General features: G+C 41.1%; 1 protein-coding gene across 1 annotated transcript in view; it reads right to left on the bottom strand.

Annotated features, from left to right (window-relative positions):
• The window catches only part of cdh18a (cadherin 18, type 2a), a 44,783-nt gene that overhangs the window by 8,844 nt on the left and 20,939 nt on the right, over window positions 1-15,000 (bottom strand). Inside the window, exons 3-9 of the mRNA XM_030773098.1 lie at window positions 14,999-15,000; window positions 13,120-13,239; window positions 5,211-5,378; window positions 4,657-4,844; window positions 4,248-4,501; window positions 1,358-1,494; window positions 46-167 (exon numbers count right to left, since the gene is read on the bottom strand). The exon at window positions 14,999-15,000 is cut by the window's right edge and continues 293 nt beyond it. Of these exons, the coding sequence (XP_030628958.1) occupies window positions 46-167; window positions 1,358-1,494; window positions 4,248-4,501; window positions 4,657-4,844; window positions 5,211-5,378; window positions 13,120-13,239; window positions 14,999-15,000 (991 nt within the window). The remainder of the gene's footprint in view (window positions 1-45; window positions 168-1,357; window positions 1,495-4,247; window positions 4,502-4,656; window positions 4,845-5,210; window positions 5,379-13,119; window positions 13,240-14,998) is intronic.

Below are 15,000 nucleotides of genomic sequence, written 5' to 3'. Positions count from 1 at the left end.
AGAGAGAGAGAGGTGAGGGGGGGAGGTGAAGGATGGAGAACTAACCTGGCCTGACTTGGAACTCTCACACACGATGATGTCGTTGTCCGCGGCAATATAAGGTGTGTTGTCATTAACATCCAAGACCTGGACGGTGACTGGTACATAGCTCACAAGACTGGGGTTGTCTGGAAAACAATAAAGACAATTTGATTGTCACGCCACGGTGGAAATATATGTCTCCCGACAACAGGAAGAACCAAATGACAATTTCACAATGATCGATATTCATACTACAGTGTGAGCCAGGGCTTATTTAATCTCTTTCTCTCTCTCTCTTTCTCACTCTCTCTCTCTCATTTGTCCTACAACTGCCCACTCCACAACCAAGACGTACTCTCTCCTTTATCCTATACCGATGCTATTTTGTCTTCACATATGGATCAGTTCACATTTCCCCAGTGCAATAGATTTATTCCTGCACTGTGGATCATCTGGAGGGCCTCTGTCTTATTCAAGATGTTCCAACAACCTACCGTAGCCCTTCACAAAACCTCCTTTCCAGCAGGTTTTACACAAACGCTTAACCGCTGCTTTTTTTTTCTTACTCAAACAAATGAAAGACTCTAGTGTAAGAGAGAGAGAGAGAGAGAGACAGAGAAAGAGTGAGAGAGAGAGAGAGGGAGAGAGAGAGAGGGAGAGAGAGAGAGTGTGTGAGAGAGAGAGAGAGAGAGAGAGAGGGAGAAGGCAGAAGCAGATGCTCACGTTGTCTATTTGAATGTAAATTTCATGAATGTTTTATTGTCATATGTGATGCGGCTGAGCTCTGTAACACCCCACTCAGATTAATTATGGTTTCCTTAACATTATCAGCACAGTGTCAGCCGACATTATCGATGGGCAGTTGCAGCCCATTAGTTGAACACCGGTGTGTAGAAAAGAGGGTAAAGGAAAGGGTAATTGCTTAGATAAGCATCAAGCAAAAAAAAAAAAAAAAGTAAGAAAGAAAAGAAGGAAAAAAAAGGGGGGGAAAAAAGCGAAAAATTGATTGACTTTGTACACCTTTACCCTCATGCCACATGCTGCCTCAGCAACAAACCCCATGCAATACCTTTCCTTCTATTATTACACATTTGTTGTGTACAATAACCACAATAATAAATAATCGATATTTCCATAGCCAAACACTACAGCAGTGGTTGGATAAAACCAAACGTGATGACGATACTTATATCAGTTCTATTCATGTTGATTTTAAAGAATATTTTCTAAGGTCTCTCCAAATGGTTGTATAATTGATGCGTTCCAATGTTTTACTAGTAAAAGATGTCAAATTGGATTGGTATGCAGAAGATTCTGGAAGCTCTGCAGTACTTACCAACCTCTGAAGCCATGACAGTGATGTTATGCCAGGCCTCGTGCTCACGGTCCAAACTCTGCCTGGTTTTGATGAGTCCAGTGTTGGCATCAATCTTGAATAGTGAATCTCCATCTGCACTGTGGTCAATAGAGTACCTACATAATGATGAAAGGTTTGGTCCACACAGAAATGAATTGAATCATATTTATATTAACAGAACATTCAAACTTGATGAACCTCTGCAGTTAAACTTACAAATTAGCCTTAAATGCAGTTAGAAAATGACGTGAAAACATCCAATAGTTGTCATAAATGTCATTTTTCATTCATTCAACCTTTATATTATTCTCAGGAATACATTGAGGGTGGCCCTGATTTGCAATGCTGCCGAGATTACAAATACAAATAAAACATAATAATTAAAACATAGTAAAAACGATAAAACATAGTAAGCACAGTAAACAAACTAAGACAATAAAATACCATCAAAAGACGGGTAGAAATTCCAGCTAAAATCAATTAAAACAGTCACAGATTGAGATGGGGAGGTTTATGATCATGGATGTGAATTGGCTGTGAGAAGGTAAAGAGCTGATTTTTAGAGTGTGTTGAAGATCATTCCAGGAGGATGGGGCATTAAAACAAAAGGCAAATTTTCTAAGTTCAGAGCGAACATGAGGGACCATAAACATAAACCAGTCATCTGAATGGGTTTGATAAGGTCTAGAATTCCGGTTCAGCATCCTTGAGAAATGGCAACTTTCCGACAATGGCCTTGTAAATAAACAAAAACCAATGATTATTTTGCCTCTCTACCAAAGATGACCAACTCACTTTAGTATAAAGGACACAATGGTGAGTACCATAGCTATCACCAGTAATAAATCTGAGGGCAGAATGATAGATTGTGTCCAGATGTTTGAGGGTGGAAGCAGCAGCATTTCTATAAATTGAAACTGGCTTCAAGAATCCTTTTCCTACCAATCATAAGGAAGCTGTTTTCTATTTCTGTAGAGGAAGCCTATTTTTGTCACAGTTTACTGAAGAGATTGTCTATATGGTATTTAAATGTGAGTTTCTCATCAAGCCAGATGCCTAGATATTTATATTTATTGACTCTCTCAATGTTGAATCCATTTGCAGGGGATAAATGCAAACTATTATAGTCAATATTACTAGCTCTGGTAAACAGCATGAATTTTATTTTGTTTGCACGAAGTACTAGTTTAAGATTAATAAGGGTTTCCTTAAGAGTATGAAAGGGAAGTTGCAGGTTCTCAATGGCTAGTTGAACAGAGTCAGCAGTACAACACGCTATAGTGTCATCAGCATAAAGATGGACATGACAACCACTCAGTGAAGAGACAATGTCATTAATATAAATGGTGAAGAGGACAGGACCCAAAATTGATTCTTGCTGAACACCCCTAGATAGCAGCAAGAACTCAGACTGGACATTTCCCAACTTCACACACTGAAGCCGCTCAGACAGACCAATCACAAGCCTTTCCATCCAAACCAGTATTGTATAATCTTTGTAGGAGCACAGGATGATCAACTGTATCAAACGCTTCTGACAAATCCACAGCACAGGGCAGAACAGTATTTCTTGTTGTCTAGAGCGGAAACTGTATTGTTTGTAACTAATGTAACAGCTGAGATAGTGCTGTGATTAGCTCTGAATCCAGACTTAATACTGAGTGACTTGAGAGGAGTGACTCAAGTTGATTGTTGACCAAAGATTCTCAGATTTTTGCTAAGCAGGGTAGCTGGGAAACCGGGCGGTGATTATCGAAATCGTCTCTATCACCTCCTATATGAAAAGGAGTCACATGTGCTGATTTCCAAACACTAGGAAATACGGCGGGCGAGATAAGAAAGATCAAATATATGTGTTAATTGCTCTGTGATATTTGGAGCGGACAGTTTCAGAAAAAAAGGATCTAATTTATCCTCTCCACTTGAACTCCTGGTATCAATGGCTTGTAATGCCTTGAATAGCCTACATCATTAGGAGAGAATGGTTGAAAAATTAACTGAGCAACATGGTTCGTGGTGCACACGCAATTGCCATCAATAAGAAGGGTCCCTTTGTATTCTTTTCAAATAAACGCCCAGCTTCAGCAAAGTGTTTACTGAAAACAAGGCTAACCTCATTCTGTTCAGAAATCAAACAATCACCATATTTAATATGTGTAGGTACGGAATTAGTTGTTCTGTTTTATTTTAGGCTTCACTGCTTTCCAAAATTTTGCAGGGTTTGTACAAGAGCTGGTAATTAGGTCTAAATAATAATTAGATTTGGCTTTTCTCACAGATAATGTGCATTTATTTGTGAGTTGTCTAAATGTTGACAAGTGTGATTCCTTTCCTTAAATAAAGCTGAAAACCAGGGAGTGACTCTAGTTTTATTCTAAACTTTTTGAATAGTGCATGTTTGTCAATGACTAAAAGATGGGTGTTTGTGAAAAAGATTTCAGAAGTATAGTGTGTGTTGCTATGGAAAATGTCAGTTAAAAAGACTTGGTCACTGAAGCGTCTTGGATTCTCTTTATAACTGTGCAAGATTTTGTTTTTGTTATCAGTGTTTCTCTTATTCATGTCCAGCAGCAGAAGTGAGTAAAACGCACATGCAGTTAGCAGTGGAATTTTTGGCACACTGATACGACAAAAAATCGATATATTTCCACAAGCACATATTTTGTGATTCTGTCCAATTTTTGGATAGACCTCACCCCCACTCTCATTAACTGCCTACTGCAAAGCAGTAGATGTTTGTGTACCACCTCATGATAGTATCTGTCACAACTTTTTCGTAAGCACTCATGCGTATTAAAGTGTCAGTAAATCTGGACTTAAAAAAAGCTCCTCTCCGGTCAGATACATCAGAACCCTCAAGCGCTCTTACCTGACCGCACTTTTGGTGCTGTCGGGATCATGTGCCGTCACCATGCCGACCTCAGTCCCGGGAGGAGAGTTCTCGTAGACGTCCATGATGTAGTAATCCATAGAAAACACGGGAGCTTCATCCACATCTCCAATGATGATCTTCAGGGTGGTTGTGTCTTTGAAAGGACCAAGGTGGGAAAATCGAGGGTCCAGATGTGTGTTCACTCCCTCTATGTGCAGAGAATAGGCTCTTTTCTTCTCATAGTCCAGGGGCTGAATGGAACAGAAGTAACGAGAAAGTGAAAAGGCAAAGTGACCTCACAGGATTCTTCAACAAAAGGAAATAATATGAGAGAACAAGCGTGAATACGCTACACACGTCAGATCTTTCTTTCAGAATATGACGTGTTCGGGTGTTTCGAACAAACCTTCTTCAGAGAGATGACACCCTCTCTCTTGTCATTGTCGGTGGTAATGGAGAACATGGCCGCGCCTTCTTCGTTAGTGATTCTGTACGACATCTCGGTGTTGACTCCGAGGTCTTCGTCGTCCGCTTTGATTTTACCCACCGCTTTTCCCACCTGAGCTGATTCAGGGACGTAGAGTTGGTAGTTCTCTAGGTTGTAAAGAGTGATATGTTTTGTAGAATCAATACAATATGTTTTTGCAACAACCCAATGACTGCTTTGCCTTTTATAACGGTCACATTTATCAACAAACTAAAGGAACACATCAATACCTCCGCTGAAATAAACAGCTTGGTCATTTTTCGCGCTATTGCTTTGTTTTTGTTTTTTGTTTTTTTTCCCCTGCCAACTACCGTGATAGTCATTGCTATCTTATTTCGAAGTGAATTTCATTATGGTAGACATTTACGGACACAGATTTTGTCCTCTTCTTTTCAAATTGCCAAATGTTTACACGTCTAGAAGAGAATGGAGATGTTTTGGCGGCAGGAGCGAAGAGAAAAACACTGACATACTTTGAGGGAATTTGGGAGGATTGTCATTGACGTCAGTCAGAGTGATGTTGACTGTGGTGGAGCCAGACAGACCCCCCACCTGGCCGGCCATGTCTTTGGCTTGGATGATGACGCTGTAGAGTTCCCTGACTTCCCGGTCCATGTTGGCCAGAGCTGTCCTGATAATGCCTATGCAGATCCAGAAAAAAAAAAACAAAAACAAAAACAAAACACCCCGAATGAATTAAGTCCTTCACAGTAACCTCACACACACCAAGCCCAGACAACTGAAAACGTTGTAAAATTCTTATCGTTGGGATCTTCGTAGAATTCGTGATTCAGTCCACCAAAAATCATCTAAACATTTTTAAAAGTCCTCGGTAAATTTCCTTTAGCGTTTTCACATTTAAGCACAAACTGTGACCCCAGTCTGCTCTCCTCCTCCATTATTTGAACCTGTGCTAACAACGACATTCTGAGAAAACCCGCGCCTCTTAACGATCTCCACTGCACACTTTACAATGAGACCTCTTGACTCCGCAGCAGGCAAACAGATGACCCGTCGTTTTTCCCGGGCTGCTTTAATGAGATCGGAGTCGTGTCACCGATCTCCCCGATCATGCCATCACACCGGCAGGCACGGCAACCTTTTCACCCCGATAGAGTCTCGGTTTTTCCTCCGTTTGCACATTCCACTCCCTTACAGTTACAGGAAGCCGCTCCATCAGCAAACGCAGCTATCAGTCCTATTTTCTGAACCTAAAATCGTTTGAGTGCTGATATATGTGAACATGTAATATTAGGATGATATTTCACAAAATTGAATTATGGTGGTGACTGAAGTCAAAACGGGTAAACGTCAAAATGAACTGATGGTATCTCGGATTAGCTGCCGGGTGGGTGGGGTGGGGGTGGGTTGGGGCCAGAGAGTCCAGCAACGCCTCAAAGCACTCTGGGATATGCATTTTCTCAGTAAATCCAAAATGAAAGTATCCAGCTGTGAGTGCAGTGTCGTGTTACGCCGCTGCCTGAGATCTCTAACCGGATTGCTTTGCTTGGATTCCTGCAGGCACTTGTTGGAGGTTCCACCCCATCATTTCAAACCAGACCTTGCTATGCATATGGTTGTACATACTAACATGCCTGTGTGTGTGTGTGTTTATGTGTGTGTGCGTGTATGTATGCATGTGTCCATGTTTATTTATGTGTGTGTGTGTGTGTGTCCTCTCCTCCACGTCCACATCTCTGCGTGGCACACTGGCCAGCTTCTTGCTCACGCTTCACAGACTTTAAAGCACCGTGTGCCATCTGCCCTGTCCTGTCCCTGGAGGAACAGGGAAAACGGAGGGATGACAGGAGAGAGAAGAGCAGATTGAGATTGCATGGTGCACCTGTACATACAGAACGTCTCAGCCTCCCCCTTCAAACGCACACACACACATACACACGCACGCACGCACACACACACACGCGCACACATGCACACACACACCACCACCACTCCTCCTCTGCCTCCACCCTCCCATCATCCCAGTGCTGCAGGAAAGGAGCACTCGACTGCTCGACCACTCCAGCGGCTAGATGTGCATTAGAGCTGGATGTTTGCTGCTCTGGTAGAGGGGATGAGGCACAGAGGGGGCGGACAGTGAGGCAAGTCATCGATAAGGTGAATATTAACAGTAGGAGAGACAGATTTGTTCTGAAAGAACTGTACACCCGTAATCGAATCTCGGCTTTCTCATGGAAAACCTGATTAGTCCCCGAAAGAGAGGCTTTTGTTTGATACCCCTTCATTTTTTTTTTCAGGTGGATGTTCTTTATATGGATGTAGTACTGACTGGAAAAAAAAACAAAGAAAAACTAAACCTTCACGAACAAACACAGCAAAATGAACAATGCCAAATTTCTTTTAAGCACAAGGGTGTGTTGGACTGAACAAACAAACAAACAAACAAAAAAAACCTAAACCTTTGAGAATATCCACCACGCCACCTTGCATTTTATGCTTGGAGTCATTGAACCCAAGGTTACCCTTCCGACTTCTCCTTTCAATAATTTTCCAGTTGACTATACAACCTTGAAGGATGTGAAATACAGCTATCAGAAGACTCTATTAAAATGTATCTACAGCATAAGTAGTATGAGGTGAGTCATAAATTCCATGGAACATTGAAGCAGTACTACAACTTACAACTACGCTGTAACAACTGGATAAACCAGCAAATGCTCTCTTTCTGTCTCTCTCTCTCTGTCTCTCTCTCCCCTCATAGACACACACATATAGAGAGAAAGACAGACAGAAAGAAACAAAAAGCAAGAGAGATAGGTAGAGAGAGAGAAAGACAGAGACAGAGAGAGAGAAAGAGAGAGAGAGAGAGAGAGACAGAAAGAGAGAATTTCAATTTCTGTTTGATATACAGCCGAACGAGAGACATATTTTTTTGCAGATGTGCGTTGTTTACCCCTTTGAAATAGGACAGGAGTTGTGGAAGCAGAAAGAGAAAGAGGGAGAAAAATATGCAAGCAGATACCTCAATCTGCCAGAACAAATAAACATATGACTGTGCTCAGCCCCAGAGAATGTCACAGAGATTGCTCCCAACACATCGAAAGGCAGATAGCACCTGCCAGGCCAGGGGATTTCATCAGAATATGCACCAAAAAAAAAAAAAAAAGAAAAGAAAAAAAAAAGAAAATGTTCACGTTAAACTGCCTCATATTATTCAGGAAGTAGCCACCAACCACAGGCAGTGAGCAAACAGACCAAAACCCAGTTAGACTCTGATGCAAAACAAGATAAAGACAATCTGTGCATTACAATTGGACCGTGACAACATTACCTTCAATCCCATCTGATAAGCTTGTATATATTATATATTATTGGGTTTTTTTCCCCCCAGAAACAGTGGTTAAAGATGCCAAGAACATTTCACTATCAAATGTCCTCTCGACAACTCCACAACTCATCCAAAATGAAATTGAGCATATCTAGTGGAGACAACGACCCAGACAAACTTAGCATAATTTACTCTGTAATTGCAGCAGGTGTAAAATGTTTTGTTTTGTTTTTTTTTAAAATGCAAAATGCCCGTTAGCAACATTGAACAGATGCCCTCACAATAGATGTTCATTTTTTGGCAGCGAAAAGTGACATAGAGAGGCTATCGTGACAGAAAACTACACTTGAGATTCAAACATTAATGGGCGGTGGACAGCAGCTTAACAGACCCCGAAAAGACATTATCAACAGACTAAAGCAACTTTATCAAACGAGACCACAAGATGCTTCAACTTGTACTTTCGCACTGAATTTTTTCCATGTTGACGGCTGTTGCTGACGTTTATAACCCGCTAATAGTCTGCCAGTGTGGTGTCTCTCACAGCGTAGCAGGAAGGTCAGACAAAACACAGCCGTTAGCACTGAGTTTTTTTTTTTAGCAAGTAAGCCATCAAGAACATCATTACAAGTACAATGACCAATAATTGGAGGTATCATTAGTTTGTGGTCCGTGCCAGTCCGTTTTAATAGTGTCTGTCTAAATGTATCATATGGACTTGAAATGTCATTAGACGGAATGAAACCAACAAAAAGAGCAAGGGAAACATTAAATGAATTTCAAAGCTCTTCTATGAAACAACGAATTAAAGTAAATAAAAAAAAAAAAAACAGTCAGGGAAAGGAAGTCACCTCACAAAAGATTTTGCTGCAATTTTTTACAAAAATTCCTCCAGTCCAACGTAGCAATTCTGCTACAAAATAATGTGTTACACACAAAGCCGACGTGAAAAATTCCCATTCCGCTGCACCGCACCTGTTCCAGTCGAGCGATTAAAGAATTCCAGTAACTGCGCAGCCAGGAAAAGAGATTCAAGAGTCATAGCAGCATCCATTTTTTCTTTTTCTTTTTTTTATCACTCTCCTGGTGTGAAAACTCTTCTCGAGTTTAGAGTGTCGGATTAGACAGACTCAGATAGACTACAGACATAACGTCCAAAAATGCACACATACACACACACACACATACGCACACACGCACATACATACACACACATACATACACACACACACACACTCATGCACACACACACACACACATACACACACACACTGACACACAAACTGAAACCTCTGAGATAGTGTGCAGTGCATAATCCTTTCAGAAGTCCAGCTGATCAAAGTAAAGCCTGACCATTTTTCAGGACATCAAAGCCACCAGTTCACGTGACATCAAACCATTTCTTACGATCAACACTTTTTCTCTTCTTGATAAATGTTCATATATAATTACTTAAACCCTGACGTTATCTGATGAAATACGATTACACGTTGATTCATACTGAGGAATGATAATCTTAAAACCAAGGATCAGAATGTACGACAGCACAAAACGACTGACCAGCTGTAGATTAACGATCGGGGAATCTTGGTCTGAGTAAGCTTTAGAAAAAGACATGGTTGGGAACAAACCCACTCTATAGGAGAAAAAAAGAGATCTCAGCGCTAGAAAGCAAATATTTTTCACATCAGAGATGAAATCAAGAACTGTGATTACACAATTACACCATTTAAAACAAATCTTGATCAAGTCATTGAGCTGAAACAATCACAGAAAATTGGCATATATTTGCGCAAGGCTAACTAGGCATACACACATGAAAACCGATTGTGAGAAAAATTTCAATTTGAGCACTTACTTTGGGAATTTAGGTTTTATTCTATCACTAACACTAATAACTACCCTCAGCGACAGCAATGGAGACAGGTCTCAATTATATACAAAAAAAAAATTGGTGTTTGATATGATACATGACCTTTCCAAAGACGATTGCCCGTAATGTCTCTACAACTTTCCAAAAAATTCTTTGTGTGACATTATCACTTAACCTCTATCATTCATCTACCACCATGTATTCACAGCTTAACATCAAGTTTCAATGAGGATAAGTTAAGCATGTTCACTTAGCACTGCTGCATCGGTTTCCTGGACATGCGGGAAGTCAAACCGAATGTTACTTTGAGAGCGGCTATGTCACGGTACAGCACATATTGAATAAGGTTGTTTCTTCTGGTGTTGGGGATGCTCTCGCCAGCTGATAGCTACACGGAGGGGGTAGGGGGTGGGGGGGGGGGGGGGGGGGGGGGGGGGTGGAGGGGATGGTGCTGAGCCGAATCTCCAGGGCCACTGTTCCCGCTGATGGGGCAGAGATGAGAGGACAGGACTACAGAGGAGAACAGCTGCTACAGCACCGACCTCACAACCATGGTCAGGACAACCAGGGACACGACCATCTATTCTATACATCCTGGAACACAAATCTAGGGCAAACACTCTCTAGGTTGACATTTTCAACCTGGGATCACTGTATGCACTTCAGATATAGAAGACTTGGGAGAAAAACGTGCGTGTGAACGTGTGCGTAAACGCGCAGGCGCACGCACACACTCAAACACACACACACACACCTAGTACAGACAAACTGGGGCAAGCAAACACATCAGCCAAGTAAAGCCAGAACAAATGCACATCAGCTTATTACAAATTACATAACAAATTACACACACACGCACACACTCGCACGCACACATGCACGCACACACATCAGCCTAGTACAGACATCCAAAGTCACACACAAATATCTACCATGTACATACAACCAAAATCACACAAACACATCAGTCTAGCACTAAATACCAAAGTCACAATAACACACACACACACACACAGTAACGCACACACACACACACGCACATGCACACACACGCACGCACACACACCCCTTACATGATTCTGGAGATCCACCATTGTCTTCATTTGTAACAAGATTATAAAATAACAACATCAACACCAAAATTAAGCCTAACCCTGACCCTAAAGGTAAACCTGACCCTAAGTCCTAATCTTAAACATGACCCTAAAGCTAACCCTGACCCTAAATCCTAAGCCTAACCCTGACCCTAAAGCTAAACCTGACCCTAAGTCCTAGCTGAAAAGACTTCACAATTTACATTTACCAATAAAAATAGTATCTTTTGATAAAACTAGTGGAAACTATGATTTTGTTTCCGGTAGAATCGTGCGCTGTCAGTAAATTTCCAACTAAGTTAGCAAAAACAAGTACACACACACAAACACACACACACACACATTATGGAAAATCAGGGACGCATACACACATCACTCCAATACAGACAACCTGGAGCCACCGAACATAATCATGATTCATTTTTTCTACATACAAATATACACCACAGACACCTGGCTAAAAATGACTTCACTTCATTACACCGAAGGAAAAAAAAACAGACGAAACAAACAAACAAACAGAAAAAAAAACCAAAACCAAGCAACCAGAACAAATTTAAAATAACAATTGCGACAACTGAAAAGGCAGTTATTTCAGGCACAGACTAGCTGAGACAAACATCTGGCACATTCAAACTGTGACAAACACACTCAGTCCTCCTGACACGGGGGAATTTTAGTGCAAGTTCCAAACAGTTCCAACCCATTCTGAAGAGCAAACGTCAGTCCACTCTTTTCACAGGCCAGTGAGAGTCATATTGCATGCTTTATTGTAATTGTCCAAACACACAAACACACACACACACACACACACACACACACACACATACAGAGGATGCTTTGCTCTGCCAAAGATATCTCTGCTCTTATGTGGACACAAAGCTTCTAAGACTCCATGTCTTGGATTTTTTTTTTTTCTGGCTCGCATATAATAAATAAATAAATAAATAAATAAATAAATAAATAAAATAACTGCAAGATGGCTTTGAAACCAAATTATTATTTGACTCTTACAAGTAGACACTACACACAACAACTTTCTCATTCCATACTCTTGTTGTGCAAACAATCAATCAAGAAAATAACATTAAAAAGCTTCCATCTGTGTGTGTGTGTTTTGTTTTGTTTTTCCTCGGGTGATGCAGCTTTACTTATTAAGCCAAGCACTTGAGAAATGAATTCACATTATTGGCAGGGCACAACAGAGACTAATGATCCATTTCCAAATTGATCTTTGAAATTTCAAAATCCTGAATGTCTGAGGCAAAATTCATATCAAGTTCACCAGATAATCACAACCCTGTCCTTTCCATTTTTTCTCTAACATCAAAGACACACACAGACACATGCGCGCACACACACACGCGCACACACACGCACACTTTATACCCCTTTATACCCTCCAAATTCATTCTGTTAATATTGACTAGATTCCTTTGAAAAACCATCACAACAAAAGGTGCATTCTGTTAGAACAGGGTTGGGTTTTTCTCTGACCTCCCCCCCACCCCCCCCCACCACTTTGAGTCTTTTTACTTCTCATATTTCTTCAAAGCAGAGAACAGCGTGTCTGAGTGCGGCCCTTCACAATAGAAGAGTCTGTCAATTAGGGTCTGTGCAGGCTAACATGAGCAGACAGGTCCGTGTCTTTGAGTCAGAAAGGCCATTTTTATGGGTCCTCCGCTTCTCTTAGTCTCTCTGGGCTATGGTGTTATGCTGTTTCATCTGCTGATTGCATTTCATCTCACTAGCTAGAGATGCAGTATGTATTCAGAAAAACACGGCCGTCCTAAAACTACAATCGACTTCTTCTTCTTTTTCTTTCTTTCTTCAAAACATCACTCTGAGAATTATAATATACCGCTGAGATGGGGTTTTTTTTTTTTTTATGCATTATTTCCACATGGTAGCGTTATAAAACACACACACAAACACTAACATGCACACACACACACACACACACACACACACACATCATTTGCTGGGTTCACTTGACCTATCCTGCAAAACTGTAAAAAAAAGGCTTTGAGGTACATTGCCGAAACACAGGCAATCAGAGTGAGAGCTGCCCATGGAGGCTGCTGTCCTCTGGGCGGGAAAGGAGAGGGACACGGCCGTGAGCTCACCAGTCTTGGGATCCACAGAGAAATAAGGCTGTCCCTGTAGCAGACTGTAAACGATCCTGGCGCTGTTCCCATAGGTGGGGTCATCGGCATCCGTGGCAGTAATCTGGAACACCGATGTTCCTTGGAGGGGTGGGGGGGGAGGGAAAGAAAAAAAGAAAAAAAAAACCAAGAATGGTAATTCCCTACTGAAAACCTATAACTCAAGAGAAATAACTCAAATGCCCCTTTTGTATGCAGTTCAAATGTGTTGTTACAGTGCTAGTACAATGGCAGTTCTTTAACAAGCACAAATATTTGCAACTTTTACTACATTTTCAGCAAAGGTGTTTTTCTTCCTTCTCTTGACCTCAGTCATCTATTTCCCTCTCTTTCTTTCTCTCTCTCTCTCTCTCTCTCTCTCCCTTTCTCTCTTTCTCTCTCTCGCTCTCTCTCTGAATTGACTAAGCTGGGTTTCACCTGACACAGGGCTTTAAAGAGCAGTTAATACTACTTTCAAGGTTGACTTTGACCAGTTTATATGGAACTGCATGAAGATGCGGTTCTTGCCACGCTGCTTTGAAGAAAGAAAGAATAAAAAAAAAAAAAAAAAAAAAAAAGAAAGCTTGACATAAAGAGAAAACCCTTCAACTAAATAACAGTCATTCTAAAGAAACCAAGAGAGCTTTCATTCTGTTGACCTGTGATTCCCGCCAGCATTTCAGCAAAGCTACTGACTAATCCACGAAAAGGAAAAGAAAAAAAAAAAAAAATACACTTTTTTCTTTTTTTTTCGTTACTGTGACTGCAGCAAGCTCACCCCATGCTCATATTTTCTTCACATCTTTAAAACATTTCAATATTGTAAATACAGAACTGATGTTATTATTTTTGAGTGAAGAGCAAAGAGAGCACAAAAAAAAAACAAAAAAAACCCCCATAAATGTTGCTATGTCACCGTCTGCGCTCAGGGGAAGATTCTAGAAGACACGTTGTGAAGAATGATAATTTCACAGCTCTTTGGCCTGCACCCAACCAATCGATTGGGAGAGGAAGGAAGAACTCAGACAATTAGCACTTTCCTGACAGTCCATTTACAGTACGAACTGATGTGCATCAGTGCAGACACAGACTGCCAGGCTTTCAGGGGATGGAAGAGCTCGATTATTAGCGAAACGGATCGGATAACACAATTCTATCCCGCGCTCCACGTTCCTGACTGAGAGTGCGACACAAAAAAACAGGTTAACATGGCAGTCTGTGTTGTTTGGAAAGAGATTGACTAATTACCCCCCGAGTCCAAAAAGAAAAAGAAAAAGAAAAAAAAAAGCTACAGAGACTTGGGTTTTCAGAATTTGCGCATCTATGCACGTTTTTTTGGGAGGGGGGGGGGTTCTAAGAAAAAAAAAAACCACGAGAAGTGAGAGGAGTACTGTTATTTAAGTGGGGTTCTGTCGATCTGAAATGCCAAACGCCACACACAGAGGACTAATGCTGTGTCTGGAGGCCGGCAGTCTGAAATGTTACAGAGGTACCCTTTTTTGTTTCAACATTTTTTTGTTTTTCTTTTTTCTCTTTTTTTCTTTCCCTACGCTCAGAAAAAAAACAAAAAAAACAAGACATAAGTCTTTGTAATCCTGTTGTAAATCTAGCCCTCTGACACTCTGTTCTATATCATACAAAGCGCTGAGCGGGACTGGGTGTCTTTGTTTCGTGTGCAAGGCTCTGCAGTAGACTAACTAAAAATGTGATGACCCAGCTAATAAAGCAAGGAGCTTTAAGAGCCAAACCCTCCCTGTCCAGCTCTCTCCCCCACCCAGTCCTGACACCATCACAATAAAAAAAAAAATAAATAAAATAAAATAAAATAAAATAAAAGTCCCGCAGCTTTCCTAGCCCTCACCG

The sequence above is a fragment of the Chanos chanos genome, chromosome 5 (assembly GCF_902362185.1).
Source record: "Chanos chanos chromosome 5, fChaCha1.1, whole genome shotgun sequence".
In the NCBI taxonomy this organism is placed as follows: domain Eukaryota; kingdom Metazoa; phylum Chordata; class Actinopteri; order Gonorynchiformes; family Chanidae; genus Chanos; species Chanos chanos.
The sequence above is the reverse complement of the archived record's forward strand: the minus strand, read 5'-3'. Positions and strand labels throughout refer to the sequence as shown.